The sequence below is a fragment of the Armigeres subalbatus genome, chromosome 3 (assembly GCF_024139115.2).
Source record: "Armigeres subalbatus isolate Guangzhou_Male chromosome 3, GZ_Asu_2, whole genome shotgun sequence".
Lineage (NCBI taxonomy): Eukaryota > Metazoa > Arthropoda > Insecta > Diptera > Culicidae > Armigeres > Armigeres subalbatus.
The window spans coordinates 169,874,861-169,902,851 of record NC_085141.1 but is presented as its reverse complement, the minus strand read 5'-3'; the positions used below and the strand labels follow the sequence as shown (position 1 = coordinate 169,902,851).

Genomic DNA, 27,991 nt, shown 5'->3' with positions numbered 1-27,991 from the left:
CAATACTACCCGCGACGTTTTCGATTTGTTTTCGTTTGGTTAATGTCAAATCCGATACGCATTTCAGATTTTCTCCAACAGACTGGACTTGAATTTTGGATGTCGATGGTTTTATAAAAACAAACTAAATTCCAGTGAAAAATCGCACCATTATAAATATTTATTTGCGTTTAAAGCATGACAAATAATCAATAGTTTAGTGGCACACGACATACAGGTAAGCAATTGTTCCTAATTAGAATAATGTTTTTGTGACCTAACCTACGTTATTCCTATATATTTTTGAGTGGCAGGGCAGTGGCAGATGAAAACTCAAAATGTTATTCTGCATAACTAACTGTTTTTCCTAATTACATTTTCTAGATTTCAACATAACAAAAACATTACCTGCAACGAAGATGTCGGCCGAATCGGCAGTATACGAAGCACTGTTGTATGCCTGTAGCCAGGACGCTCAGTTGCTAAAGCCGGCTGAGCAAAAACTGGCCGAATGGGAAGTGCAGCCCGGGTTCCATTTGACTTTGGTGAAGTTGTTCTCCGATCAATCGGTTGACGCAAACGTACGATGGATGGCTTCGTTGTACTTTAAGAACGGAGTGCTGAAATATTGGAGGAAGAATGCACCCAAGTAAGTTGCGTTTCAAGCTAATCTATAGGTAATACCATCGCAGGTAACATCTTATTGTCAATGGACTGCTTTGCTTGATTTGCATTGGTGCATTTTGACCAAAATGTATTTTTAAATATATTATATATTTTGAATCCTTGTTCAAAAATATGTATTCTGATAAACGAAAAAAAAAAAACATTTTTTCGAAGATGAATGAAAATGTGCCCCGGTGAAAACAACTTTGATTATCCATATTATAACTATTTTATTATTTGACAAAATCACTCGCGGTTTTAAGGGAGCTTTTTGTTGAGCGGATCTGGTTGAGATATTTATAGTAGCTTTTGGAAACAAAAAACTTCATTTCAGGTAGTGTCAATCTTAGAGAAAATATTTTGAATTCTATGAGTAGAATATTTCTTGTTTTTTATTACAATTTTTCATGATTCTTATAAAATAATGTTAGTTTTGGAGAACCGACAGACTCGAGTTTTGGTCGAGGTTGTAACAATTAAATTCTTCCAATCGATTAAAGTTACGAGCACGTTGAATGTTTTACCAGATTCGGCCCCAAATTATATAGTAGCTTCGTATTCGACTTCTACAGTTCGTACAGGCAATCATAGGCCTGTCCCTTGTTCTTCTTCTTCTTCTTCTTATTGGCATTACATCCTCACACTGGGACAGAGCCGCCTCGCAGCTTAGGGTTCATCATTAAGCACTTCCACAGTTATTAACTGCGAGGTTTCTAAGCCAAGTTTACCATTTTTGCATTCGTATATCATGAGGCTAACACGACGATACTTTTATGCCCAGGGAAGTCGAGACAATTTCCAATCCGAAAATTGCCTAGACCGGCACCGGGAATCGAACCCAGCCACCCTCAGCATGGTCTTGCTTTGTAGCCGCGCGTCTTACCCCACGGCTAAGGAAGGCCTTTCCCTTGTAGTGTTTCATATAAGTGTGGTTTACCTTAGTATGCATAAACTTTGCACCCTCCCGCGGAATGGTAGTCCGAAGAACTCGCATGTATTTATACAATTAACCCAAACGACCATTACGCTAAACCACATTCGAATACTCAGATACTCAAGACCGATAATCTGGCATCTGGTTTCATAACATGACAATATCATAATAAACTAACGCACCATTTGTATAATTTTAGCACGATTGCATTGGAGGAGAAACATGAAATCAAAAAACTTTTACTCCTGAGATTCAACGAACCCGTTCAGCAGATCGCTGTTCAAATTGCTGTTCTGATAGGAAACATTGCACGCTACGACTGTCGTCAAGAGTGGGTTGAACTGGTGCCAACATTAGTGGAAGTGGTGCAAAGCAACGATTTGTTGGTGCAGCATCGAGGACTGTTAGTCCTCTTACACGTGGTAAAAGTTTTATCATCTAAACCATTTCAAAGGGACAGGATTTATTTTGAGGTATAGTTTAATGTGCATCTTGATGTCTGTTGATGCTAATAAGATTATTATTTGTAGGATCTTACAACAAAGTTATTCGATTTCCTTCTAAACTTGTGGGACGTGTTTACGCAGCTTTTTTACACTAACATACAAGAACAAGCCACACTTGAAATATGTACTACAAATTTGGAGAAAGCAATAATATCATTACGAATCCTAAAAAAGCTGACCATCTATGGGGTATCTGCGCCACATTTGAATCCCAAATGTATGATGTTCATTCGTGTGGTCTTCCAAAGACTGAAGGAATTGCTGGACTGTCGTTTGCAGGTCAAACAAATTGAAAAACAGCAACAGTTACCAAATACTTTATCAGAGCAGGTAGAGAAATTCATCGTCAAGCACATGAAGTTTCTGAACTTGTTCTTCGAAAGGCACCCTGCATCGTTTGTCGAATTCATTCCAGCGGCCTTTGAATTTTCATTCAACTACGTCTTCCACGAAGGAACGAATCTGATTTTCGAGGACAATGTCATTACATTCCCAAATTTTGCCATACAATGCTTGAATCTAATCAAGGGAATATTGTCTCACAATTTGATCCATGTAGATCGCGACAAAGGTGTGAAGTATAAAGATTTGTTAAATGTTGTGATATTAACTTTTTTATATTTCAGAGCAAATAATAAACGCAGCAAAGAACGAATTCTTTACACCCGAACGACTGAGCTATATTTTTGAGAAAATCATCATGCACTACTTTTTATTAACTTCCGAAGAATTTGAGCTTTGGGACAGCGATCCGGAAAGTTACGTTCTGGATGAGGGCGGCGACTCCTGGAAATATAATTTAAGGGTAATGCAAATAAGTATTTATATAATAGCAGTTTACTAATTCTTGTCTTCTTCCAGTCATGTACAGAGGCATTTTACATGATCTTGTTCCAGAAATACAGTCCTATGCTAATAGTAGAGCTTCAGAAGTTTATATCGAAATCTCAATCGATAACGTTAACGGAAGCATCGGACATTAGTGACCTGTTGATCAAAGACTCAATATACAATGCTACTGGGCTAGCTGTATTTAATTTGTTTGATGAGGTAAGTTAACAATGATTTACATTGCATTGATTTTGGTGCGATTTTTCAAAATTCTGGTTTGCATGTAAGTATTCTAAGATAGACTTTAGGCGAACGTTACACATTGTATGCCACTGCTGATGAATACTCATTTATTTACATATGTATATATTACGAGTTTGTTGACCCGATTTTGTCACTCCCCGATTTTGTCTACCCCCGATTATATCACGTTTTCGACCCGATTTTGTCACCCAAAATTTTAGTCTTTTTTTATTTTCGTAAATAATACAGCAAACAACAACGATTTTCATTAAATAACTTTTACCGCCTGTAGTTTATTATGAATGACTTCTAAGTACCTGCGAATGATTCTGTAAGCATTTTCAACAAGAAATAACGGGTACAACGCACGCATTTTGTCTTTTCAAGGCATAAACTGATTCATATTAGTGAAACGAATTAAAAATCGCAAATATTTTTTTTTCCAATTTTGTCACATGGCCTATTTTATCACTCCAAAATTCATCAGGGGGGGGTGATAAAATCGGGATATTACTGTATTGTGCTTTTTTCTCTCTAAATAACCTCGCACACTTTTAAACTAAACTCCACATTAAACTATAGTACCAAAATTTGGTGACATCCTGGATTTTCTTATAAGAAATCAGCATCAAAAAATAAAGTTTTTAAAACATAATTATTTTGTAATAAAAATATTATCTTGACAAAGTGTACATGTTATATATTTTCAAAGAATAATCTAGGGCCATTTAAAATATTTATAGTTAAATGTTTGACCATGCTTAATTATAGATTTGAATAATTTATCTCAAATGGGGCAAGATGAGCACCCCATTTTGAAACATTCATATAATACATAAAATACTAAAATTATTTTATACCATAGTATAGTTGAACCAGTTCAAACCAGAGCACAATGGGGAAATCCGATTTCAAAGGTGGAAAAAATTGATAACTTTCTTCACGAACAACTTACAGAAGAGATCAAGAGCTTATTCGAAAGGGAATTTTGCAAAGAATTCAGTGAGTGCTGTTTCATGGACGTGGAATGCTTCTGTATGTAGTTATTGAGCTCGTTTTGCCCTAATGCCCCATATATCGCGAGTTTCCAAACTATGTCATTTTATCTTTAAGACATTGTTCTAAAATTGTGTTTATCTCTTCACTGTGAATCCACAGAAGGGCACTAAATATATTTTGTTGGTAACAGTTGGAAATTTAAGGGATTTTGGGGTCAAATAAGCATCAAACTGCATTTTATGTGCAATTTTCATGTATTGTGTAAAAAGTAGCAATATTTACAGATAAGTGTTGATATTTTTGTCTTAAAGTGTTGAACAGATATTGACAAATGTTTGCCGAACAAAAATTAATGGAATAAATCGTTCTACAAATGTTTTATTTGGTTATTTATTGAGTAAAAAACGATTTTTAAAAACTTTTGGATAGCACCGATGCCAAACATTTCCAAACCATACCCGATAGCACAACTAGACAAGAATAGTCATATGTTATGAGTCTTGATGTGATCATAGATAGGAGGTGATGGGAGATACTCTTTTTTCTAACCTTTTTGCCCAAATTCCCCTATGAAATAATATAGCTCAATGATTCTGAGCAAGGAAATGATGTAGTAATGTTAATTTAATTGTTATTTTCCAGTGATGTGATGAAAATAACAAATAATCATATCTTCATTAAAAATATTGAACTATAGGGGATTTAGGGGTCATACAGCTCATTTAATGTAACTTTTCATACAAAATAGGATAACTTTTCTCACGAGCGACTTACAGATAAGGTTAAGGGCTTATTCGAAAGCGAATTTTCCAAGAAATTCAGTGAGTAATGTTTTATAGACATGATACACTTCTGTATGTAGTTATTGCGCTGGTTTTGCCCCAATGTCCCATACATCAAAATTTTTCATATTTTGGTACTTTTGTCTTTCAAAAATTACACTGAAATTCTGTTTTCCTCTTCATTGTAGATCCATACATAGCACTATACATATTTTGTTAAAAAAAGCTGGAAATTTAAGGGATTTTGGGGTCAAATAATCATCAAAGTGCATCTGTGTGGATTTTTCATGTATTCTGTAAAAAATAATAATACCCAAGAAATCATTCGCACTATATTACGTCGAATGATCATTTAGGGTTAATATACGGCGATTTAAAAACTTGTAAGCATTGATGTAGCTCTACATATGGTCAATTTTGGCGAAATCTACAGCCTATTGATTATTCAGATATTTACAGATAATAGTTGATATTAACGTCATAATTTTTTTTTACAGAAATTGATACCATAAAAAAACAAATATCCATATATTACATTAAGAATGGATTTTTAAGGCATTTTGGGACAAATAAGTGAAAAAATTAATTAATAATGTATTTAAAAAGAAAGGATTTCTTAACCCAGAATCATTGAGCTACATATATTATTTCATAGGGGGAACTTGAGTGAAACGTCATGAGAAAAGAATATTTCCTATCTACTCCTATCGATTATCACATCGACTAATATATTTACTCTTATCTAGTTGTGCAAACGGCTATGGTTTGGGAATGATTGGCATCGGCACTTTTCAGAAGCATTTAAAAAATCGTACCCAACAAATCACAAAGCAAAACACTTGCGAAATGATTTACTTAATTAGTTATTGTTTCGTTAGTGTTTATCAATGTCTGTAGAACATTTTGGAGAATAATAATATTTTTTATAATTTTTTACAGAATACATGAAAAATTCACGTAAAGTGCAATTTAATACTTATTTGACCCCAAAATCCCATAAATTTCCATCTTTTACCAACAAAGCATGTATAGTGCTTTTCTATGGATCTATAATGAAGAGGAGAACACTTCAAAAAGAGAAAAGCACGAAAAATGTGATGAACTGTGATGTATGGGACATTGGGGCAAAACGAGCGCAATAACTACATACAGAAGTGTCTCACGTCAATAAAACATCTCTCACTGAATTTCGTGGAAAACTCCCTTTCGAATAAGCCCTTAATCTTCTATGTGCGTCGTCCGCGTAAAATGTTATCCTATTTTGAATAAAAAATTACATTAAATGAGTTGTGTGACCCCTAAATCCCCTATAATTCAATATTTTTAATGAATTATATGATTATTTGTTATTTTCATTATATCATTGGAAAATATCAATTAAAATAACATTACTACATCATTTCCTTGCTCAGAATCATTGAGCTATATTATTTCATAGGGGAATTTGGGCAGATAGGTTAGAAAAAAGAGTATCTCCCATCACCTCCTATCTATGATCACATCAAGACTCATAACATACGACTATTCTTGTCTAGTTGTGCTATCGGGTATGGTTTGGAAATGTTTGGCATCGGTGCTATTCAAAAGTTTTTAAAAATTGTTTTTTACTCAATAAATAACCAAATAAAACATTTGTAGAACGATTTATACCATAAGTTTTTGTTCGGCAAACATTTGTCAATATCTGTTCAACACTTTGAGACAAAAATATCAACACTTATCTGTAAATATTGCTACTTTTTACACAATACATGAAAATTGCACATAAAATGCACTTTGATGCTTAGTTGGCCCCAAAATCCCTTAAATTTCCAACTTTTATCAACAATATATATTTAGTACCCTTCTGTGGATCCACAGTGAAGAGATAAACACAATTTTAGAACAATGTCTTAAAGATAAAATGACAAATAGTTTGGAAACTCGCGATATATGGGGCATTAGGGCAAAACGAGCTCAATAACTACATACAGAAGCATTCCACGTCCATGAAACAACACTCACTGAATTCTTTGCAAAATTCCCTTTCGAATAAGCTCTTGATCTCTTCTGTAAGTTGTTCGTGAAGAAAGTTATCAATTTTTTCCACCTTTGAAATCGGATTTCCTCATTGTGCAGAGTTTGAGTTAAGTTACATTTATCGGGATTATCGTTCTTTTTAACTTCGCATTTTAGTCTAGATGTTAGATAAGATACAACAAAAAAAGAACTGGAGGTATTAGGTATCAATAGGCTGACCAGATCATTTCGGTGGAAAAACGGGACAAACACACTTGCAAAACGGGACATGTCAAAAAACCTTGTGACAAAATTCAAGACCTGTGGAAATTTTAAAATGTATGGCCCAATTTTCATATTCCGTGTAAGAAGTTAGGGAAAAGTTTCAGAGCAAATTTTTCAACACCATAACCTTATATTAAGTATTTAAACCAACTTTCTAAGTAATAAGTTAGTTGTGGAAAAATACTGAGCAACAAATATTTTACTCTTCAAAGAGGCGCGGACAGAAAACACGAAGGAACAAAAAATTACGCATTTTTCAATATTTTCAAAAAATAGTGGAATTTTTAAATTTTATTTTAATCCACTCTTAAACATGCACTAAGGTCTAAGGATTTTATTACTGACCAATATCAAAATCTTTTCCAGTTCTGAACAATTGAAAATAACTAAAAATAGTCAAAGTATCCTTCCTGAAGGCTGGTTTACAGTTCGGAAAACGTGTCACGGGAGTTGGTCCCCCATGCATTTTGCATTTTTCAAGGGGTTCGTTTTCATAGCCCAAATCCACTAAATCCCGTCCCTTTAAAAATGCATGGGGAACCAAATCCCGTGACACGTTTTCCGAACTGTGAACCAGCCCAGAGTCTATTATATATAGAGTTACGCAAAGAGTGAAGCCAAATCTACCTATTGAACTGTCAAACCGTCTACCTATCGAGCAAAGTAAACAAATGCTTGTTGGTAAGGCGGAAGTATTGTTATCGCCTGATGATTATTATGGCGAATTAAAACTCATGAATTGAAATGTATTAGATTGATACCAGCAAGGAGAACAAGATCAACATCTTTCATTCGGAGACTATTACGAGGCAATTGCGATGACCAGGCACCTATAATGCGGATCTGAATGGAGGATGGGCATCAAAATCACATATGAACCCGGTGAGCTCGTTCCAGCACTTACTTTTATGCTTATATTATTGAATACTAAATACGTACAGGGCATCGTTTGCTGCTATTGCCGCGGATATTGTGGGAGTCCCAGGTATCCGGTTCAAGCTTTAGTTGGCAACGGTGGCTCTTCTTGACCTTCTATTCCTTGAGTATTTTTTTATTTATCATCAGACTAAGGCCGGAGTGGCCTGTGCTGCACATAAAAGACTTCTCCATTCAGCTCGGTTCAAGGCTGCACTTCGCCAACCACGCAGTCTGCGGAGGGTCCGCAAGTCGTCCTCCACCTGATCGATCCACCTTGCCCGCTGTGCACCTCGCCTTCTTGTTCCCGTCGGATCGTTGTCGAGAACCATTTTCACCGGATTACTGTCCGACATTCTGGCTACGTGCCCGGCCCACCGCAGTCTTCCGATTTTTGCGGTGTGAACGATGGATGGTTCTCCCAACAGCTGATGCAACTCGTGGTTCATTCGCCTCCTCCACGTACCGTCCGCCATCTGCACCCCACCATAGATGGTACGCAACACTTTCCTTTCGAAAACTCCCAGTGCGCGTTGGTCCTCCACGAGCATCGTCCAGGTCTCGTGTCCGTAGAGAACTACCGGTCTTATAAGCGTTTTGTAGATAGTCAGTTTGGTACGGCGGCGAACTCTATTCGATCGGAGCGTCTTGCGGAGTCAAAGTACGTACGATTTCCAGCCACTATGCGTCTCCGAATTTCTCTGCTGGTATCGTTATCGGCGGTCACCAGTGAGCCCAAGTACACGAATTCTTCAACCACCTCGATTTCGTCACCACCGATAGAAACTCGTGGTGGGTGGCTCACATTGACCTCTCTTGAGCCTCTTCCTATCATGTACTTCGTCTTCGACGTGTTGATGACTAGTCCAATCCGTTTAGCTTCGCTTTTCAGTCTGATGTAGGCTTCCTCCATCCTCTCAAAGTTACGTGCCATGATATCAATGTCGTCGGCGAAGCCAAATAACTGGACGGACTTCGTGAAAATCGTACCACTCGTGTCAATCCCTGCCCTTCGTATTACTCCTCCAAAGCGATGTTGAATAGCAGACACGAAAGACCATCACCTTGCCGTAACCCTCTACGGGTTTCGAAGGGACTCGAGAATGCCCCTGAAACTCGAACTACGCACATCACCCGATCCATCGTCGCCTTGATCAACCGTATCAGTTTATCCGGAAATCCGTTTTCGTGCATTAGCTGCCATAGCTGGTCCCGATCGATTGTATCATATGCGGCTTTGAAGTCGATAAATAGATGATGTGTGGGCACGTTGTATTCGCGGCATTTCTGCAATACCTGACGTATGGCGAACACCTGGTCTGTGGTAGAGCGTTCACCCATAAATCCCGCCTGGTACTGCCCCACGAACTCTCTTGCAATTGGTGTTAGTCGACGGCATAAAATTTGGGAGAGTACCTTGTAGGCGGCGTTCAGCAATGTGATTGCGCGGTAGTTGCTACAATCCAGCTTATCGCCCTTTTTGTAGATGGGACACACGACACCTTCCATCCACTCCTGCGGCAGAACCTCATCCTCCCAAACCTTGGTAATCACCCAGTGCAGCGCTCTAGCCAGTGCTTCACCACCGTGTTTAAACAGCTCTCCTGGTAGTTGGTCAACTCCAGGGGCTTTGTTGTTTTTGAGTAGTGAGTACGAATAAGGGCGTCTTTGTGAAGTTTTGCTGCACCTGTTGTGGATAGCTAGTACATCCCCATCCCCGAAAATCCTGTTTTAAAGTACTAGTATTCATAACAAAAAGGGCACCATTACGGAACATGAGATCTGATCAAATTATTCGTAGTGCTACTTGTTCAACGCCCCCGGTTGGGTGAAGGGTAGAGGATGACATACACACACACACACATGAATTGAAATGTATTAGATTTGTTTTAGAAACAGCTTCAAAAAACTTCAATACACCCCCAATAAAGTTGCAACAAGAAACTCATGTGTTTGCACTCTGTAGGTGACTTTGGTTATCGAATTAAAAAGCTTAAGAAGTGATCACTCCCGTGAAGTCACTTGAAGGGTTGAACAAAAATTAAAGTTTTCAACATAATAACAAGAGCATCATTCAGAATAAGAGTAAGAAGATCCTCTTTGCGCAACTCTATATAATAGACTCTGAACCAGCCTTTAAAGCCAGTGTGGTCATCAGAGAGAAAAAAATAATGAGGAAAAATGTCAAAAGACAAATTCGAAAAGAGTGCGTGGGGAAATCTGCGGATAAGAAAAACAAGAATCTCAACAAAGAAAGAACATTAATAAGAAATAATTTTTATTATTTCCATGAAAATGGTTGGCGCATGTGAATAAAAATCAAATCTAATCAATTCACAGTCCTTTTTTGATCGAAATTGATTTAAATGACGCTAAAAGTAGCCTCACATCTCGGGAATCTTGTCCATTGATTTTGTTCTCATGTACTTCAAAATAGGCCCAAACATGTGGAAGCTCTTAGCCTCTTACCCAGCAACTCCTATCCCTACCTCCCCGCGGTGCTGGCCGGGATACGAGCAACCTTAGGGAAGATCGGGTAACCAACCCCGGTGGGAACTATGGTCGTATGCTGACAGGGAAGGGGGGGGTTGCTCCTCTCCGGAGGTGCAAATCTTATTGAGCGTCTGTTCTCCATGTCAGGATCGGCTCACAACAGCGTCTGTTCTCCATGTTAGGGGCGGCTGATCATCGTCCGAGAGCCAGCGAGGGACTCTAAGTGAAACTGTGCACCATGGTCCACCGGAAATAAGGAGGAATGGTCCTCCGGAAATTTAGGGGGTTTGGTGTCAGGCCCTGCAAGCCAGCCTTTAAAAAATCATAAGCAACGAACAATCAACAAGAGAGTACGGACCGGAACCATCGGCGAAGACCACTGCGACGAAAAGGGACTAGCGATTGGAAACTCGGTTCGTGGAACTGCAAATCTCTCAACTTCATCGGGAGCACACGCATACTCGCCGATGTGCTCAAGGACCGTGGATTCGGCATCGTAGCGCTGCAGGAGGTTTGTTGGAAGGGATCAATGGTGCGAACGTTTAGAGGTAATCATACCATCTACCAGAGCTGAGGCAATACACATGAGCTGGGAACAGCTTTCATAGTGATGGGCGATATGCAAAGGCGCGTGATCGGGTGGTGGCCGATCAATGAAAGACGTCAGGAAAAAAAAAAAAAAAAAAAAAGACGTCAGGACATATCGTGGCGCTAACATCGACTCTGACCACTATCTGGTGATGGTTAAACTGCGCCCAAAACTATCCGTCATCAACAATGTTCGGTACCGACGACCGCCGCGGTACGACCTAGAGCGACTGAAGCAACCTGATGTCGCCACTGCATACGCGCAGCATCTCGAGGCAGCGTTGCCGGAAGAGGGTGAGCTCGATGGGGCCCCTCTTGAGGACTGCTGGAGTACAGTTAAAGCAGCCATTAACGACGCAGCGGAGAACAACGTCGGGTATATGGGTCGAAGTCGACGGAACGATTGGTTCGACGAAGAGTGCAGGCAGATTCTGGAGGAGAAGGACGCAGCGCGGGCGGTCGCGCTGCAGCAAGGTACCCGGCAGAACGTGGAACGTTATAGACGGAAGCGGAGACAACAGACCCGCCTTTTCAGGAGAAGAAACGCCGCCTGGAAGAAGCGGAGTGCGAGGAGATGGAACAGCTGTGCCGTTCTCAAGATACACGCAAGTTCTATCAGAAGCTCAACGCATCCCGCAAAGGCTTCGTGCCGCGAGTCGAAATGTGCCGGGATAAGGATGGGAGCATCTTGACGGACGAATGTGTGGTGATCGAAAGGTGGAAGCAGCACTACGAGGAACATCTGAATGGCGCTGAGAGTACAGGCAGTGAAAGTCAAAGCAGCGGAGGAGATGACTACGTCAGTTCAGCGGACGATGGAAGCCAACCAGCCCCCACCTTGAGGGAAGTTAAGGATGCCATTCAACAGCTAAAGACCAATAAAGCAGCTGGTAAGGATGGTATTGGAGCTGAGCTCATCAAGATGGGCCCGGAAAAGCTGGCCACTTGCCTGCACAAACTGATAGTCAGAATCTGGGAAACCGAACAGCTACCGGAGGAGTGGAAGGAAGGGGTTATATGCCCCATCTACAAGAAAGGCGACAAACTGGAGTGTGAGAACTTTCGAGCGATCACCATCCTTAATGCCGTCTACAAAGTGATATCCCAGATCATCTTCCGTCGTCTGTCACCATTAGTGAACGAGTTCGTGGGAAGTTATCAAGCCGGCTTCGTTGACGGCCGCTCGACAACGGACCAGATCTTTACTGTACGGCAAATCCTTCAAAAATGCCGTGAATACCAGGTCCCAACGCACCATCTGTTCGTTGATTTCAAGGCGGCATACGACAGTATAGACCGCGTAGAGCTATGGAAAATTATGGACGAGAACAGCTTCCCTGGGAAGCTTACCAGACTGATCAAAGCAACGGTGGATGGTGTGCAAAACTGTGTGAAGATTTCGGGCGAACACTCCAGTTCGTTCGAATCGCGCCGGTGACTAAGACAAGGTGATGGACTTTCGTGCCTGTTGTTCAACATTGCGCTAGAAGGTGTCATGCGGAGAGCCGGGTGTAACAGCCGAGGTACGATTTTCAACAGATCCAGTCAATTTATTTGTTTCGCGGATGACATGGACATTGTCGGCCGAACATTTGCAAAGGTGGCAGAACTGTACACCCGCCTGAAACGTGAAGCAACAAAAGTTGGACTGGTGGTGAATGCGTCAAAGACAAAGTACATGCTTGTGGGTGGAACCGAGCGCGACAGGGTCCGCCTGGGAAGCAGTGTTACGATAGACGGGGATACCTTCGAGGTGGTCGAGGAATTCGTCTACCTCGGATCCTTGCTAACGGCTGACAACAACGTTAGTCGTGAAATACGAAGGCGCATCATCTGTGGAAGTCGGGCCTACTACGGGCTCCAGAAGAAACTGCGGTCGAAAAGATTCGCCACCGCACCAAATGTGTCATGTACAAGACGTTAATAAGACCGGTAGTCCTCTACGGACATGAAACATGGACAATGCTCGAGGAGGACTTGCAAGCACTCGGAGTATTCGAGAGACGGGTGCTTAGGACCATCTTTGGCGGTGTACAAGAAGACGGTGTGTGGCGGCGAAGAATGAACCATGAGCTCGCCCAGCTCTACGGCGAACCCAGTATCCAGAAGGTAGCTAAAGCCGGAAGGGTACGATGGGCAGGGCATGTTGCAAGAATGCCGGACAGCAACTCTGCAAAGATGGTGTTCGCTTCCGATCCGGCAGGTACGAGACGACGTGGAGCGCAGCGAGCGAGATGGGCAGACCAGGTGCAGAACGATTTGGCGAGCGTGGGGCGTATTCGAGGATGGAGAGATGCGGCCTCGAACCGTGTATTGTGGCGTCAAATTGTTGATTCAGTGTTATCTGTATAGATGTTAACTAAATAAATGAAAAATGAAAATGTGGAAGCTCCTGCTCTGTAAACTTTTTTTTTCTTTATTATAGAGACTTGCAGCCCAACTAACTAGTAAACTAGCCTTAAAGTACGTATGGACCGAAATTCGACAAAATTTTCGCTCGATTTGAAATTGCCTTAAACTCGATTTTGCTGATATATAATTTTTTTTTATAATAGATTATATAAATTAAATATATATTTTATATAAAATTAAACTTATAAATTATTTTATAAATATTTTTCCATTTCGTTTTTTTTACAGTGGATGAATTCAAACTATTCAGAATTATTCAGAAAGACTTCGAATGATGTTTCGAAAAGAACCAAACGAATAAAAAATATGTGGTAAAGCAGATTTGCAACAAATAGAATTACCCTACTTCGCAAGATAAAAAAAAATCAATCCACTAATAAAATTGGCCAAATTTTAATGCCATTTTGGAGATCTTTGGAAGAATCAATGAAAAAACGGGACAAATTGAGGATTTTTTAGATTACGACGGGACAGCACATTAATGTATAAAAAAAGGGACTGTCTCGTTGAATACGGTACGTATGGTCAGCCTAAGTATCATCCTTATAAGGTGCTCATCTTGCCCCGTCCTACCATACGTAGTTTTTCAAGAATGTTGCACCACGATATACTACTGTGGGTGGTCTTAGCGCCTGGGGGTTGACTGTCCAGTCATCCATAACCCGACTAGATTGTCATATAAAAATTATGTCAACATATGTTATTATTTCTATTTCTATTTATTTATTTATTTTGATCATTCATTTACAATTTGTTGCAGTATATTTTTAACCGAAATGGCGATGCCTGACACCAGTGAAAATTGCACAATAATACTATTCAGAAAAATAATTTTAACAATTATAACACGTAGCCCGAGAAGGAAAAATGCTACTAGAAAAAACCTTCATAATTGGAATAGTGAATGGATAGTCTAAGGAAATGGGTATTTAAAAAAAATAATAAGTAATACTGGTTCTAGTGCACCAAATGTTGCAGCAGGTTCTGCTTTCGTTGGATTTTCCGATAGCTATGAGCGCAAGTATGCCACGGTACAAAAGCGTAAGTCAAAGTTGATTTGTACAGAACGAACGTACATCTAATTTTGATCGACGATTGACCAGAGATTATAACGATTTGATTAGCTTGTCGCATTTGTTCATACTCGTGGATATATGTATTAAAAAGTTCAGCTTCAGATCCAGGATAGCACCGAGGTACTGAACATCATCCGACAAAGGTATTAGTTGACAATTGGCTCTGTTCTCACCTTGTGGCAGGTTCCGAGGACTTCTTATTCTGATAAAAACCCAACTTAATGCACCGAGTAGTGATTACTGCCTTTCTCGCATTTAGATAAGACGCCAACCTTATATGCTGCTAATATGGTTCGATGTACCTTTTTCTTTATAACTTTCAAACGCAACGGTCGATAGTTATCAAATTAAATAGTAATCAATTGCCCCTGTCGAATTAAAATTGTTGCGAGAAAATCGGTTAAGGATTACTATATGAAAAGTTGTCTAATGTTTTTCTTAGCTTCTGTGAACACACATACACACGGACAGACAGACATTTGCTCAGCTCGTCGAGCTGAGTCGATTGGTATAACACAATATATATCTCCGAGGCTTCTATAAAAAAAAATCGTTTTCGGAGTGAAATGATAGACTTTCGGTACAACTTTGGTGTACGAAAAAGGCAAAAAGATGGCTTGGGTTTTATTGGCGTTGATCTTGATCTTCTTCTGATGATACGATTCGAGTGATTGCTGAGCTTGTAGTTTCTCCTGCACAACTGCGGCATTACGATGCGATGATAGGTAACTCGTATCATCAGCTAACAGATAGTACTCAACGTTGTAGATCATTACCATGTCTGCAGTGAATATGTTGTAGAGGATTGGACTAAGTACTGCTCCTTGAGGAACGCCGTAGGGAATGGTTTTCTTCTCTGATGTTTCGCCGTCGACGGCTATATGGTAGGATCGATCGTTAAGAAAACTACGAATAATCTTCATTGTGGCAATTGGAAACTTACCCAAATTCATTTAATGGAGAATAGCTTCTTGCCAGGCTGAGCTTTTTCTACGCCCAGAAGTATCATTCCAGACTATCTTTCTTGAGCGAAATTACTACGTACGTGTTTCACTAGTGGAAATAGTTGGTGAGTGGTTGAGTGGCCTCTCTTGAACCCAAATTTTTGATCAGGTATGGTTCGTGTAGTTTATAGGTAAGCTTCGATCCGAGTTAGTATTAACCCTTTATAAGGCAGTGGTAACTATATTGCCACCAACAAATTAATCACTCAAAATTATATGGTTTTCTGTTTATTAACAAAAGCTCTACTTATTATTTCCCATGTAGTGGCTATATTTGCTACCTAGTAACACCCCAGATCAATTTGAGCCATAAAAAAATTGAAATGTCAATTTGAGAACAGTTTTTCACGAACAGATCGTAAATTTCGAGTGGAAGAAGGATTTTCAGTTATACATAAGTCGTTAAAAATATGACAAAGATATATTTTTCCCGTTTGTATTATTATTTTTTGAATCTCCTGTGTCAGATTATGGCGTGATTAGCGTAAAAAATGCTTTGCTTTCTTATATATTTGGTTTTTGGATTTTTGACGAAATAGTGTTTTTTTTTCCAAAGGTCCCCCCTTCGGAACAAAAGCGCATTTTTTTTCACATAATGTCGTAGGAACAACTCAACGGAGCCAAAAACTTTATGAAAAATATTACAAATTTGATCAATAATACATTTTCCAAGGCAGTGTGAAGGATGGGGTTTTGACCCGTGGTATTGTTTTTTTCCTTCGCTGCAGCATCCACTGGTCCTCAGTTCCTGTATTTTCTGCTTCTGTACATTCACTCGGCGGGTGGTTTGCACACGTTGCAGTATCGCCATCGCTTTCACTTGCTTGTTTTCTAACACGTTTTTCTATCATTGCGCTAGACAGATCCATTTCGAATTCGGGCGCCTTCTTCGATTCATGTTCGATGTTGTCCGAAGAAAATTCTTTACTACTACACAGCAGCGTATGAAACGCTGTCACGGATTTTCTTTTTCTGTTGCATCTCGATGTTCTGGCATTGTTTCCGGGGTTTCCGTTTGGGACATAAGTTCATTCGGTGTCCGACCATTTTACATAGGAAACATTTGTCTTTGTTTCCGTTATAAAATATGTGTCCTTTTCGGTTCATGAAATGCAATAATGAAGGTACATATTTCCTTCTTTACATCCATATACACGCCGCGTACACCTGTGTACACGTCGAAGCAGAACTCAGCCGGAAACTTTTCGCGTACAACATTCTTGACTTTACCAAACTTTCCCAGAACTGAAGTAAGTTCATGGTCGACAACTTCTGGTGGTAAGTCGTACACACGCACATACTGTATAAATTCCCCCGCATGGGACATGCATACAGCAGCATCTTTTCCATTCGCATAATGAAAAAAACAGATCTTTGGAGCTGGAAGTCAATGAATGCAGCATTGCTTCTTCCTTTTTAAACTTTATAAACACGGATTTCTCTTGTGCTATGCGATAAACAGCCTCTACTTGACCGTCATCAATAATGTCCAGCATTTTTACGAAATGAACAATTTCGCTTTTTTTTCTAATTTTATTTGCTAATTATCTAATACATGCATTTATCTCTTAGACTAGGTGTTCCGTGTTTTCTTAACACTATCATCCTTATTTGCTATGTTACGCTTTTAGTTATTATTAATACTTTTCAATTGCCTCTGGCAGTTAGGATATTTCCTTTGGTTGAATTAAACCATGTAGGAATTACAATGTTTTCTACTTAAACTAAACTAAACCTACTTTACACTAAGGGTACAAGGAGTTAATCGTTGCAATAGAAGATTGCAACGATTTTTGTCTAAAATTCGAAATTATTTTGTTGGACATTTGTTGCAATGTCTCAATATTAGAAATTCTATGAAGTTCATTGGTACTATACCACGGAGGCAACTTCAGAATCATTTTCAAAATTTTATTTTGAATTCTCTGAAGTGCCTTCTTTCTGGTATTGCAGCAACTAGTCCATATTGGCACAGCATACAACATGGCTGGTCTGAAAATTTGTTTGTAAATCAAAAGTTTGTTCTTAAGACAAAGTTTTGATTTTCTGTTTATAAGTGGATATAGACACTTAATATATTTGTTACATTTGGCTTGAAGGCCTTCAATGTGATTTTTAAAAGTTAATTTTTGATCTAGCAGAAGTCCTAAATATTTAGCTTTGCTAGACCAATTAATTGGAACCCCATTCATAGTGACAATATGTCTGCTAGAAGGTTTCAAATAAGAAGCTCTCGGCTTATGTGGGAAAATTATAAGCTGAGTTTTGGAAGCATTCGGGGAAATTTTCCATTTTTGCAAGTAAGTGGAGAAAATATCCAAACTTTTTTGCAATCTACTACAAATGACACGAAGGCTTCGCTTTTTGGCTGAAAGGCCCGTGTCATCTGCAAACAAAGATTTTTGACACCCTGGTGGTAAATCAGGTAAGTCAGAAGTAAAAATGTTATACAATATGGGCCCCAGTATGCTGCCTTGGGGAACACCAGCTCTAACTGGTAATCTATCAGATTTAGAATTCTGATAGTTTACCTGCAGTGAGCGATCTGATAAATAATTTTGGATCAGTTTAATAATGTACAGAGGAAAATTAAAATTCATCAATTTTACAATCAAACCTTCATGCCAGACACTGTCAAATGCTTTCTCTATATCAAGAAGAGCAACTCCAGTCGAATATCCTTCAGATTTGTTGAGCAGAATTAAGTTCGTAACTCTTAATAACTGATGGGTGGTTGAATGCCCATGGCGAAAACCAAATTGCTCATCAGCAAAAATAGAATTGTCATTAATATGAACCATCATTCTATTTAAAATAATCTTTTCAAACAGTTTGCTTATTGAAGAGAGCAAGCAGATTGGGCGATAACTAGAAGCCTCAGCTGGATTTTTGTCCGGCTTCAAAATTGGAACAACTTTGGCGTTTTTCCATTTATCTGGAAAGTATGCCAATTGAAAACATTTGTTAAATAAATTAACCAAAAAGGATAAAGAGCTCTCAGGAAGTTTTTTGATAAGTATGTAGAAAATACCATCATCACCCGGGGCTTTCATATTTTTAAATTTTCTAGTAATAGATCTCACTTCTCAAGGGGCCCTCCTTAGCCGTGCGGTAAGACGCGCGGCTACAAAGCAAGACCATGCTGAGGGTGGCTGGGTTCGATTCCCGGTGCCGGTCTAGGCAATTTCCGGATTGGAAATTGTCTCGACTTCCCTGGGCATAAAAGTATCATCGTGCTAGCCTCATGATATACGAATGCAAAAATGGTAACTTGGCTTAGAAACCTCGCAGTTAATAACTGTGGAAGTGCTTAATGAACACTAAGCTGCGAGGCGGCTCTGTCCCTGTGTGGGGATGTAATGCCAATAAGAAGAAGAAGAAGAAGATCTCACTTCATCCAAATTAGTTCCCAACGAAGGGTCAAAAACATTCTCTTGATTGAGAATGTCTTCGAAGCTCCGTGTAACCTGATCCTCAATTGGACTAGTGAGACCTAGACTAAAATTATGGGCACTCTCGAACTGCTGAGCAAGTTTTTGAGCCTTTTCGCCATTTGTTAATAAAATTTTATTTTCCTTTTTAAGCGCTGGGATTGGCTTTTGAGGTTTTTTAAGAATTTTCGTTAATTTCCAAAAGGGTTTCGAACTCGGATCCCACTTCGAGACATTATTCTCAAAGTTGGTATTTCTCAGAATAGCGAAACGTTTTTTAATTTCATTTTGCAAATCTCGCCAAATAACTTTCAAAGCGGGATCGCGAGTTCTTTGGTATTGCCTTCGCCTCACATTTTTAAGACGGATCAGTAGCTGAAGATCGTCGTCAATAATAATGGAGTTGAATTTAATTTCACATTTAGGAATTGCAATGCCTCTGGCTTCGACAATTAAATTTGTCAAAGATACGAGCGCATTGTCAATATCACTTTTGGTATCCAAAGGAATATTAACATCAAAATTCCTATCGATATATGTTTTATATAAATCCCAATCAGCTCTATGATAATTAAAAGTAGAGCTGATTGGATTATAAATGGCTTCTTGTGAGATTTCAAATGTCACAGGAAGGTGATCAGAGTCAAAGTCAGCATGAGTTACCAATTGGCCACACAGCTGACTTGAATCCGCTAAAACCAAATCAATTGTCGAAGGATTTCGAGTGGATGAAAAACAAGTTGGGCCATTGGGATATTGAATAGTATAATATCCCGCAGAACAATCTTCAAATAAAATTTTGCCGTTGGAATTGCTTTGAGCATTATTCCATGAACGGTGTTTGGCATTGAAGTCACCAATTACGAAGAATTTTGATTTGTTGCGAGTCAGAATTTGAAGATCAGCTTTTAACAAATTCTTTTGCTGCCCATTGCATTGAAAAGGCAAGTAGGCTGCAATGAAGGAAAATTGTCCAAAATTTGTTTCAACAGAAACTCCCAAGGTTTCAAAAACTTTGGTTTCGAACGAAGAAAATAATTTATGTTTGATACGTCTATTTATGACGATGGCGACCCCACCACAGGCGCTGTCAAGACGATCATTTTTGTAGATAAAATAGTTTGGATCTCTTTTAATGGAGAGTCCTGGTTTTAAATACGTTTCAGTTTTAATGGCAATATGCACATTATGAACTGAAAGGAAGTTGAATAATTCATCTTCCTTACCCTTTAGAGAGCGGGCATTCCAATTTAGAACTTTCACACAATTATTTGGATCCATTGAAACGGAGTCCGATAACAATTTTTTGTGTGTACTTTATACCAACCTGAACAGCTTCAGGAATGGTATTTGCTTTGAACATTGCATCAATCATGTGATGCAATTGTTCAGTTAAAAAATCAAAATCGGAAGCTGTCATGCTACCTGAATCGGCAACATGACCGTTATTTTCCGTTGGGACATGGGTATAAACCTCATTTTGAGAAGAGAAACGCACTTAAGCGCACTTAAATTTATTGGAATCTTCTCTCACAGGACATGCGTCCTTGGCGTGAGAGGTTCCACCACAAATCATGCATTTAGCATCCATGTGACAATGTCTGGTTCCATGACCCCACTTCTGGTACTTACGGCACTGGGTGGGGTTTTGGAAATTTCCCCCAGGCCTGCGGAAATGTTCCCATGTAACACGGACATGAGACATAATCCAGCTTCCTTCTATTTTTTCCGCGCTTGGGCAGGACGGTCTTGAAACCTTGTTTCTTTGAAGGAAATGGAGAATTCAGAGACTCCCCCTTCCTCTTGTTTTTATTAATGCTCATTGCTGAGCGTGGAGACGTGACCTTCTAAGAGGTTTTTTCCCAGAACGGTGTCCCTGCAGGATTACCACCGCTCGCCGGAATTTTACTTCCGCAAACGGGTCCAACGTAAAACGAAGGCACGGGTCCTTGCAAAGATCGTAACGGGATCAGTGGGTACAAAAAGCGCTAAGAAGCACCGTTGAAATTAAAATAGCTTCGGGTAGTATTAAAAACTTCCTTCCGCAAAGAGAGAAAGAACCGCACAGCACGAAACCACGATGCGGTCTGAACAATTTCGCTTATGTTTGGCTTCTCACTGCCAGTCGTGAAGCTGAACTCTATTGTGTTCTTTATCTCACACATCGCGACGGCAGAATCGACTTGATGGCAAAGACAATGCACTGTTAAACAACAGACAGCTACCGCGTGGTTCGTAACGAGTGAGTGTAGTGTTAACCCCACCATGTCGCGAACGGCTATTAAATTGGCACGAAACTGCTGATTTATGATATAATTCGAGCCGGAATACATAAGACTCTTCGGAGAAACATGTTCATTATCACGGGAAGTGAATAAACATGTTCGATGCTGTTCGATGCATTCGAATGTTGGTGGGAGAAGAGTTATTATATAGGATTATTATATAGACTTCCACTTTTTCCGTAAAAAATATTTTGTCCATTGTGCGATCTGGCCAACTTTCAATAGGAAACAGTGAGTTGATCGCTAACTAAACAATATCTCTTTCCCACACCCTTCCTCTTTTCTAAGGAGCATCCCTAACCCACTCTCGGCGTCTCCCTGAGATAAATAGTGTGTGTTCCAAATTTGGTTGAAATCGGCCAAGGGGCTCAGAAGTTACATTCAGTTGATCGATAACTAAACAGTACCCCTCACCCACATTCTCCCTCTTTTACGAAGCCTACCCTACCTACCCCTACCCCGTCTATCGTCGTCTTCTTAAGATAAAGAATGTAAATTCAAAATTTGGTTGAAATCGGTCAATGGGTTCAGAAATGACTTCTAGAACATACATACAAACATTGAGTTTTATGTATATAGATTTTATTTCAGTTATGCTGCCATTTTCACATAAGACTGTGTATTATGGTTGAACGATTAGATTTTAGATTTTTGTATCTACTCGGATCTCGCAAAAAAAAACAAAATTTGTGTTCCAGATTGCATAGTTGGTCATTTGGTTTGGCCTTCCGTGCCATTGATCGAAAACTAGGATTTCGTCTAATGAATTATAGAACATTATATCTTTTTGATTTTGGTGCAATAGCATACTATATGGGTCGAACACTGGTGAGCCACCGGTAACTTGAGGTTTATGGAAACCTTGTAATTATGATCATAGAAAGTTCATCGTAAACCAGATATGCCCATTTAGTTTATTGTCCAATCCGAATGAACTCGTTTATATTAATAAAAGTTGAATTTGAAAAAAAAAACCATCAGGGCACCCGATTGAAGCGATTTGGATAGGAAGAGTGGAATCGCCAACTTCCTATTGTTAACATCTCGTGGATAAAGGGCGGGCTCTTCTCCCCATCTATTGGGTCAATCTGGGAAACGAGGGCTAGATTATAATTTTGTGTGTACGAACTTTCTTCTGGAAGGAGATTCTCTATTCATCCCGTGGATTCGCATAAGTGTCTTTGCTTATGGAACCACCCCACCCATTTTTGGCCCTTCATACAGGAGTTTGATGAAATACATACAATAGTATAATCATGATCAAATCGTTTGTCAGATATGGCCAGTGCTATCGGCAGGTGCCTTGCTACAATAGATGGTAGTATCATCATCATCATCATCAATAGCATACTATATGGGTCGAAAACTCATGTTAAAATTTATATTAAAACGCTACTTTTCCAACGCATTGGAAAATCGCTTTTAGAGTATGTATTTCGCGCTGTAACGTCATGAAATGTTGATGTCGAATAAAACGAACTTAGTCCGTATTTTGGGCATATTACACCCGATTCTTTTTTTACACGGGTGGGTTTTAGTTGATTACGACCGTTAGCGTTGATGGAACTATGAGTTAACCCCATGAAAAAATTCACAAAAAATCAAAGAAAATTCAAGTGGTATTTGAGAAGCTGTGAAAAATCAGGTTAACCGGGAAATTAAAGAATACCAACCGTGTAAAAAAAAATATTGGTGTATTACACCGTAGGGTCTTCCATCATCCTAATATATTTGAATGGTGTTCATTATTTTTGGAGTAAAATAACGATCGGAGCAGAAAATTAACCTTGATTAAGGTGATTATACTATTGAGCCCGTGGTGAATTTCAAATTCATCACACGCTTTTCTACTCCAATTTAAAAAAAAGCCTAAATCTGACGCAATAATTTGCGTTCATCGCAACAGTTTAAGTGGATTGTTCAGCATAAGTGAGCAAATGCGTTACCCTATTTGCGCGTAATGGTTCTAGCAACTCGTGCTCTTGAAAAACTTCTAGAAAAAGCACGTGATTTCAAAGATGGACGATTTGTGGCTTTGTTGTATAATTACCTTAAGTCGAGGTACAAAGTCACGAATTCTCGCGCGTTGTATCTAGATTGCTTTGAGAATAGGTCGTATGTGCAAAAGAGAGGCTCTCTTCGTTCACGCTCTCTTTCGCTTGTACATAAGCTAGTTTTGCATATTTTGCTACATTTTCACTTCAGAACGCTAGACAAAGCTATAATCTTTAGATATCTGCCAAGAAATCTGAAGTAAACTTTATTATAGATCTGTAATAATCGAAAGAGAATGGAGGCAAAGAGAGACTCTCTTTTGCACATACGACCTATTCTCAAAGCACTCTAGATATGTTATAATATGTATATGTTTCCCTATGTTTCATGTGAGTTTTATTAAAAAAAAACATTTAAATGTAATATAATGTGTCTATCGCTGGATTTTTCATTCAATTTTTCCCCTGAAATAAAGCTTTGAATGCTTGTTCCACTACCACAGTCTTCCATATTTAAATCATAGTTTTTGTTGCATGTTTTATTACTGACTAAACATGAGCTGCCTTCAAGTCGCCTTTATCAGGTAGTACGATGTCAGGCAGGCGTTGAACGGCAATGCACTATGGATACAGGCCAACTCCTATCCCTTCGCACTTGTCGACGAGTCGGTTACCTATCTATCGCCTATCTGCTATGAAGAAGCGTGCACTTGTTAATTTGGCAAATAGAAAATACTGATTGAAGTAGGTTCAGTGCAGTGAGAGTTAAATTTACATTAGATTCTCTGGCACACGATGGCTGATCGGGATCCTCCCTTATCGTTATTCGAAAAGACAGAACAAAATGAACAGTCAATGATCAATAATAAGCATTCAAATGGGGGCAGCTATTGTTTGTATAATGAGTGTACCAAAAAGGCACCTCAGATAGTGCCATTTGCCTTTTCGTGATCAGTTGTGAAGCAACTTTGGAAGGTAGAACATTGTGCGCTTAGCTTTCAAAGTTTAACTTGTTTTTAATGATTTGCTGTGCATACGCTGTGCTGAAATCTAGAATGCAATATATCAATTTGTGTGCAGAACCGATGGCAGTCCTATTTCGAGCAACTGGATAGGTTTGTAATAGTTCTTTGTAGGAATTAACGAAATCACACGCATGCTGTTTTGTTCTAATATCTTGAATGTTTCGTTCTGTTTTTTTTCTAGATCAACTTCGACCAATGGTTCACTCAGCAGCTGCTTGAGGAACTGAAGTTTAAATCTAACAATTTCCGCATAATACGCAAACGTATCATCTGGTTAATAGGGCGATGGACAGGAGTTAGTTTTTCAAAATCGTTGCGACCCGACGTCTACCGTGCTTGCCTGGAGTTGTTGCATCCTTCCGACGATTTGGCGGTTCGTCTTACGGCGTCAAAGTAAGTAATGATGATTTGATTTGAGACCAATTCGGCTCCAACATAGCTTCTCCCGTCGCTGGTGGGCTAATTTGAACGTACCAACGCAATCCATCGCTATTTAATGAAAGAACAGAATTCGCTGCTTCCATCAGTGGTGTTGTTTTGTGAGGGTGGGCTCAAATGAGCCTACAAGCTACGTGTGAAACACTTGCTTACAAAAGCAGTATCGTCCTTTTGAAATGGTGCAGTCGAATTGATGAATGGTACAGTTGAATGTCCTAGGATTCGACTGAAGTCTGAACTTATTCATATTGGAGTTAATTTAACTTTCAATGTTCAATATTTATTTTTCAATTGTATGTAGAGTGTCCAAAAAAAAGACATTGATTTCGAAATACAATTTTGCATTTACCAAAAACATTCTAAATTCCGTTGAAGCTTGAAGTATCGCATTTGGCTTCAAAATTTAGATTTTAGATGCTCAAAAACTATAACAAAATGTCCGGATTTATAGTAAACTGACCATTGGATCTATCTGGTATTTTTTGCAATATAGTAAACAATTTCTATCTAGTTTATACACAAATGGTTTTATAAGTTGTATATTGATATTAAAATGGATACCATATCAATATGGGGCTGTTATCCTTGCGATGGCCGTTAACAGGTTATAGATTATGAACAATATTACTATTGTTGTTGCATGTAAAATGTAAGAAATAATGCCTAAAACTTTTCGAGTAAATTGATAAAACAATATGATATCTATGCACTCAATTTTATCATCTTTTGTCTTGTACTAGGACGCTCAAAAACATCATGGATGACTTTGAGTTTGAGGCGGAGCAGTTCCTTGAATTTTTGGAACCTGTTATCGCACTGCTGTTCTCCCTTCTGAAGGAAGCACATGGATGCGAGACGAAGATGACTGTACTCTATGTGATGTCGTTCATCATCGAGAAAATGTCAATGTCCATCAAACTGGAAGTGGAGAATCTGATCCAATATCTGCCAATGCTATGGGAGGAAAGCCGTGAACATGATATGCTGCGCTGTGCCATAATCTCAACTTTGGTAATTATCATCAACATTGAATAATTCGATTTATTTGGTATAGATTGATTTTTATATGTTCGTTACAGCTGCAGATCATAAAAGCATTGTATGAAATCCCTTCACCGGAGCCGATTGTTGCATTTATTTATAAAATCATTGAGATGAGTACAAACATCAATGAACCGTCGCATGTGTATTTGCTGGATGAAGGACTAGAGTTGTGGTTGATTGTCGTGCAATATAGCAGAACGATGAACCATGACCTGCTGAAACTCTGTGATAATTTGCTACCCCTGATTGGTGGGTTAAGGTCAAAAATGTAGTCTATGTTCTTCTATTATAACAATCTATTCTATTACCTTAGAGCAATCATCTAACAACCTGCGAACGTGTCTTGCTATTACCCAGACATACATCTTCTTGTGCCCTGACGTTTTTCTACCGCGGTATGGAAAAGATATCATAAAAACCTGTCACTATCTTCTGACTGATTTGCGCACGGAGGGTGTTATCGTAATCTACCGCCTGTTCCTTACTGTACTGCGAATTGCACCAAAGTATTCTATCGAGCTACTCAGGCCATACCTGGTTGAAGTATTCAAGTAAGCTGTTTCCTTCGTTTTATTGATTTATGATTTTTACTTACATAGTCCCTTCTCCATCTGCAGAAAATATTACGAACATGAAGGCTTTCTCCAGATTAATCAAATCTACCTGCAAATAATTGCACGGATTTTGATACTAGATCAGGTAACTTTCAGTATGATTCTTAGTGAAATGGGAATCCCTGATGCTATGGAGAAGATAGTAACTGCATGGCTCGCCGATATGCCTGCGGCGGCAAGGAGCAATGAAAAAAAGCTTTTGGCGTTGGCTTTAACTAGTTTAATGACAGTGTCAAGTGATATTATCTTCGATAACTTCAGCACTATTATGACGAACATAAGTGAGACGCTCAACGATATCACCAATGAAGATGAGCAAACGGGTGCCAAAGTAGAGTAAGTTTATATTCTCATCATCAATATGGCTTTCCTGAAATGTGAATTTCCTTCCACAGCTCTCTTATCCTCACAGATGATAACGAGGAAGAAATAGGAATGATGATGTTTGGCTACGGGTTCATCGATACCGAAAATATACAGAACGAAACTCCTCATTATGATCGGTGCCGGGCGGTCTGCTTACAGGACCCCACACATGTTATTGTACTAAAGGATTATTTACAAAATCAGGTATTTTAACAGAAAAATAGCTATAGTTTATAAAATAAATAACTCTTTGCATTTCAGTTAATCGCATTGAAGACAACAGTTGGAGATGAACGTTACCAAACATTGTTCTCACGCATCGATATACAGATACTGAAAGAGCTTAGCGATTTCGTGTCAATCGGTGTGCAGTTTCCTTCACAGCAAGACTTACATTAACAGTTCGACAGCAGTCAGAATGCTCTTTTAATTAATTGTTTTATATTACGTTTTCCAAATTTGTATTCTCATTTATCAAGCTTTTATTTATTTCTGTCCATCCATCCTAGACCATTGGCAATGATAATACAAACATAAATACGCTTCCCTATGTTGTTAGTCAATAGATGTAAAACGATTTGCATATAACATACAACCGTCTATTAGATATGTAAACAGAAATTGGTCTGCTATACATTAAAAACTCACAAGTCCGTTAAACTATTTTTTTACGAACCCATTGTTTCTATTTGTTTCTGGGTACTCAAGATCAAGATGTATTACACAAACTGACCGAAAAAAAAAAATCGAAATACAAAATTCCGATAAAAATAAAGTTTACTTTTTGAAGAAAGAAACATTCAAGTTCCTTCAGGATGGATAAGCACTATTGTAAAGATCTTTAGTTTGTTGTATGATCAATAGTTGTTTTAGAAGATAATTATTATTGTAAAATCAATAAAAATAAAATATGCCTCTCCGCTTCATAATTTGTTTAACCTGTCTAAGCATTACGTCGCAATTCACATCTGTTTATAAGCTATGTGGTAATCTCAGATAGGAATTGATATAGCTCCAACTGACGTTGTGTGGGACCATTAGCATTTTAACCCACTCAAAACTATAGTCACTGCAGTAAAAGCA

At 38.9% G+C, this 27,991-nt stretch overlaps 1 protein-coding gene across 1 annotated transcript; it reads left to right on the top strand.

Moving 5' to 3' along the window:
• The first annotated feature begins 37 nt into the window (after nt 1–37).
• LOC134220684 (importin-11) lies at nt 38–27,837 on the top strand. The gene is made up of 13 exons (XM_062699789.1): nt 38–217; nt 364–628; nt 1,779–2,052; nt 2,110–2,656; nt 2,712–2,890; nt 2,947–3,135; nt 24,628–24,839; nt 25,625–25,895; nt 25,964–26,177; nt 26,242–26,479; nt 26,546–26,878; nt 26,938–27,112; nt 27,170–27,837. The coding sequence occupies exons 2-13, from the start codon at nt 399–401 to the stop codon at nt 27,305–27,307; spliced, it is 3,000 nt and encodes a 999-aa protein (XP_062555773.1). The 5' UTR covers nt 38–217; nt 364–398; the 3' UTR covers nt 27,308–27,837.
• The last annotated feature ends 154 nt before the right edge of the window (nt 27,838–27,991 follow it).

Excerpts from the sequence above, each read along its gene's own strand:
- LOC134220684 (XM_062699789.1), top strand. The coding sequence starts at position 399 with ATGTCGGCCGAATCGGCAGTATACGAAGCACTGTTGTATGCCTGTAGC. Across the intron at positions 2,891-2,946 it reads CCTGGAAATATAATTTAAGG|TCATGTACAGAGGCATTTTA; the intron begins GTAATGCAAATA and ends GTCTTCTTCCAG. Across the intron at positions 3,136-24,627 it reads TATTTAATTTGTTTGATGAG|ATCAACTTCGACCAATGGTT; the intron begins GTAAGTTAACAA and ends TTTTTTTTCTAG.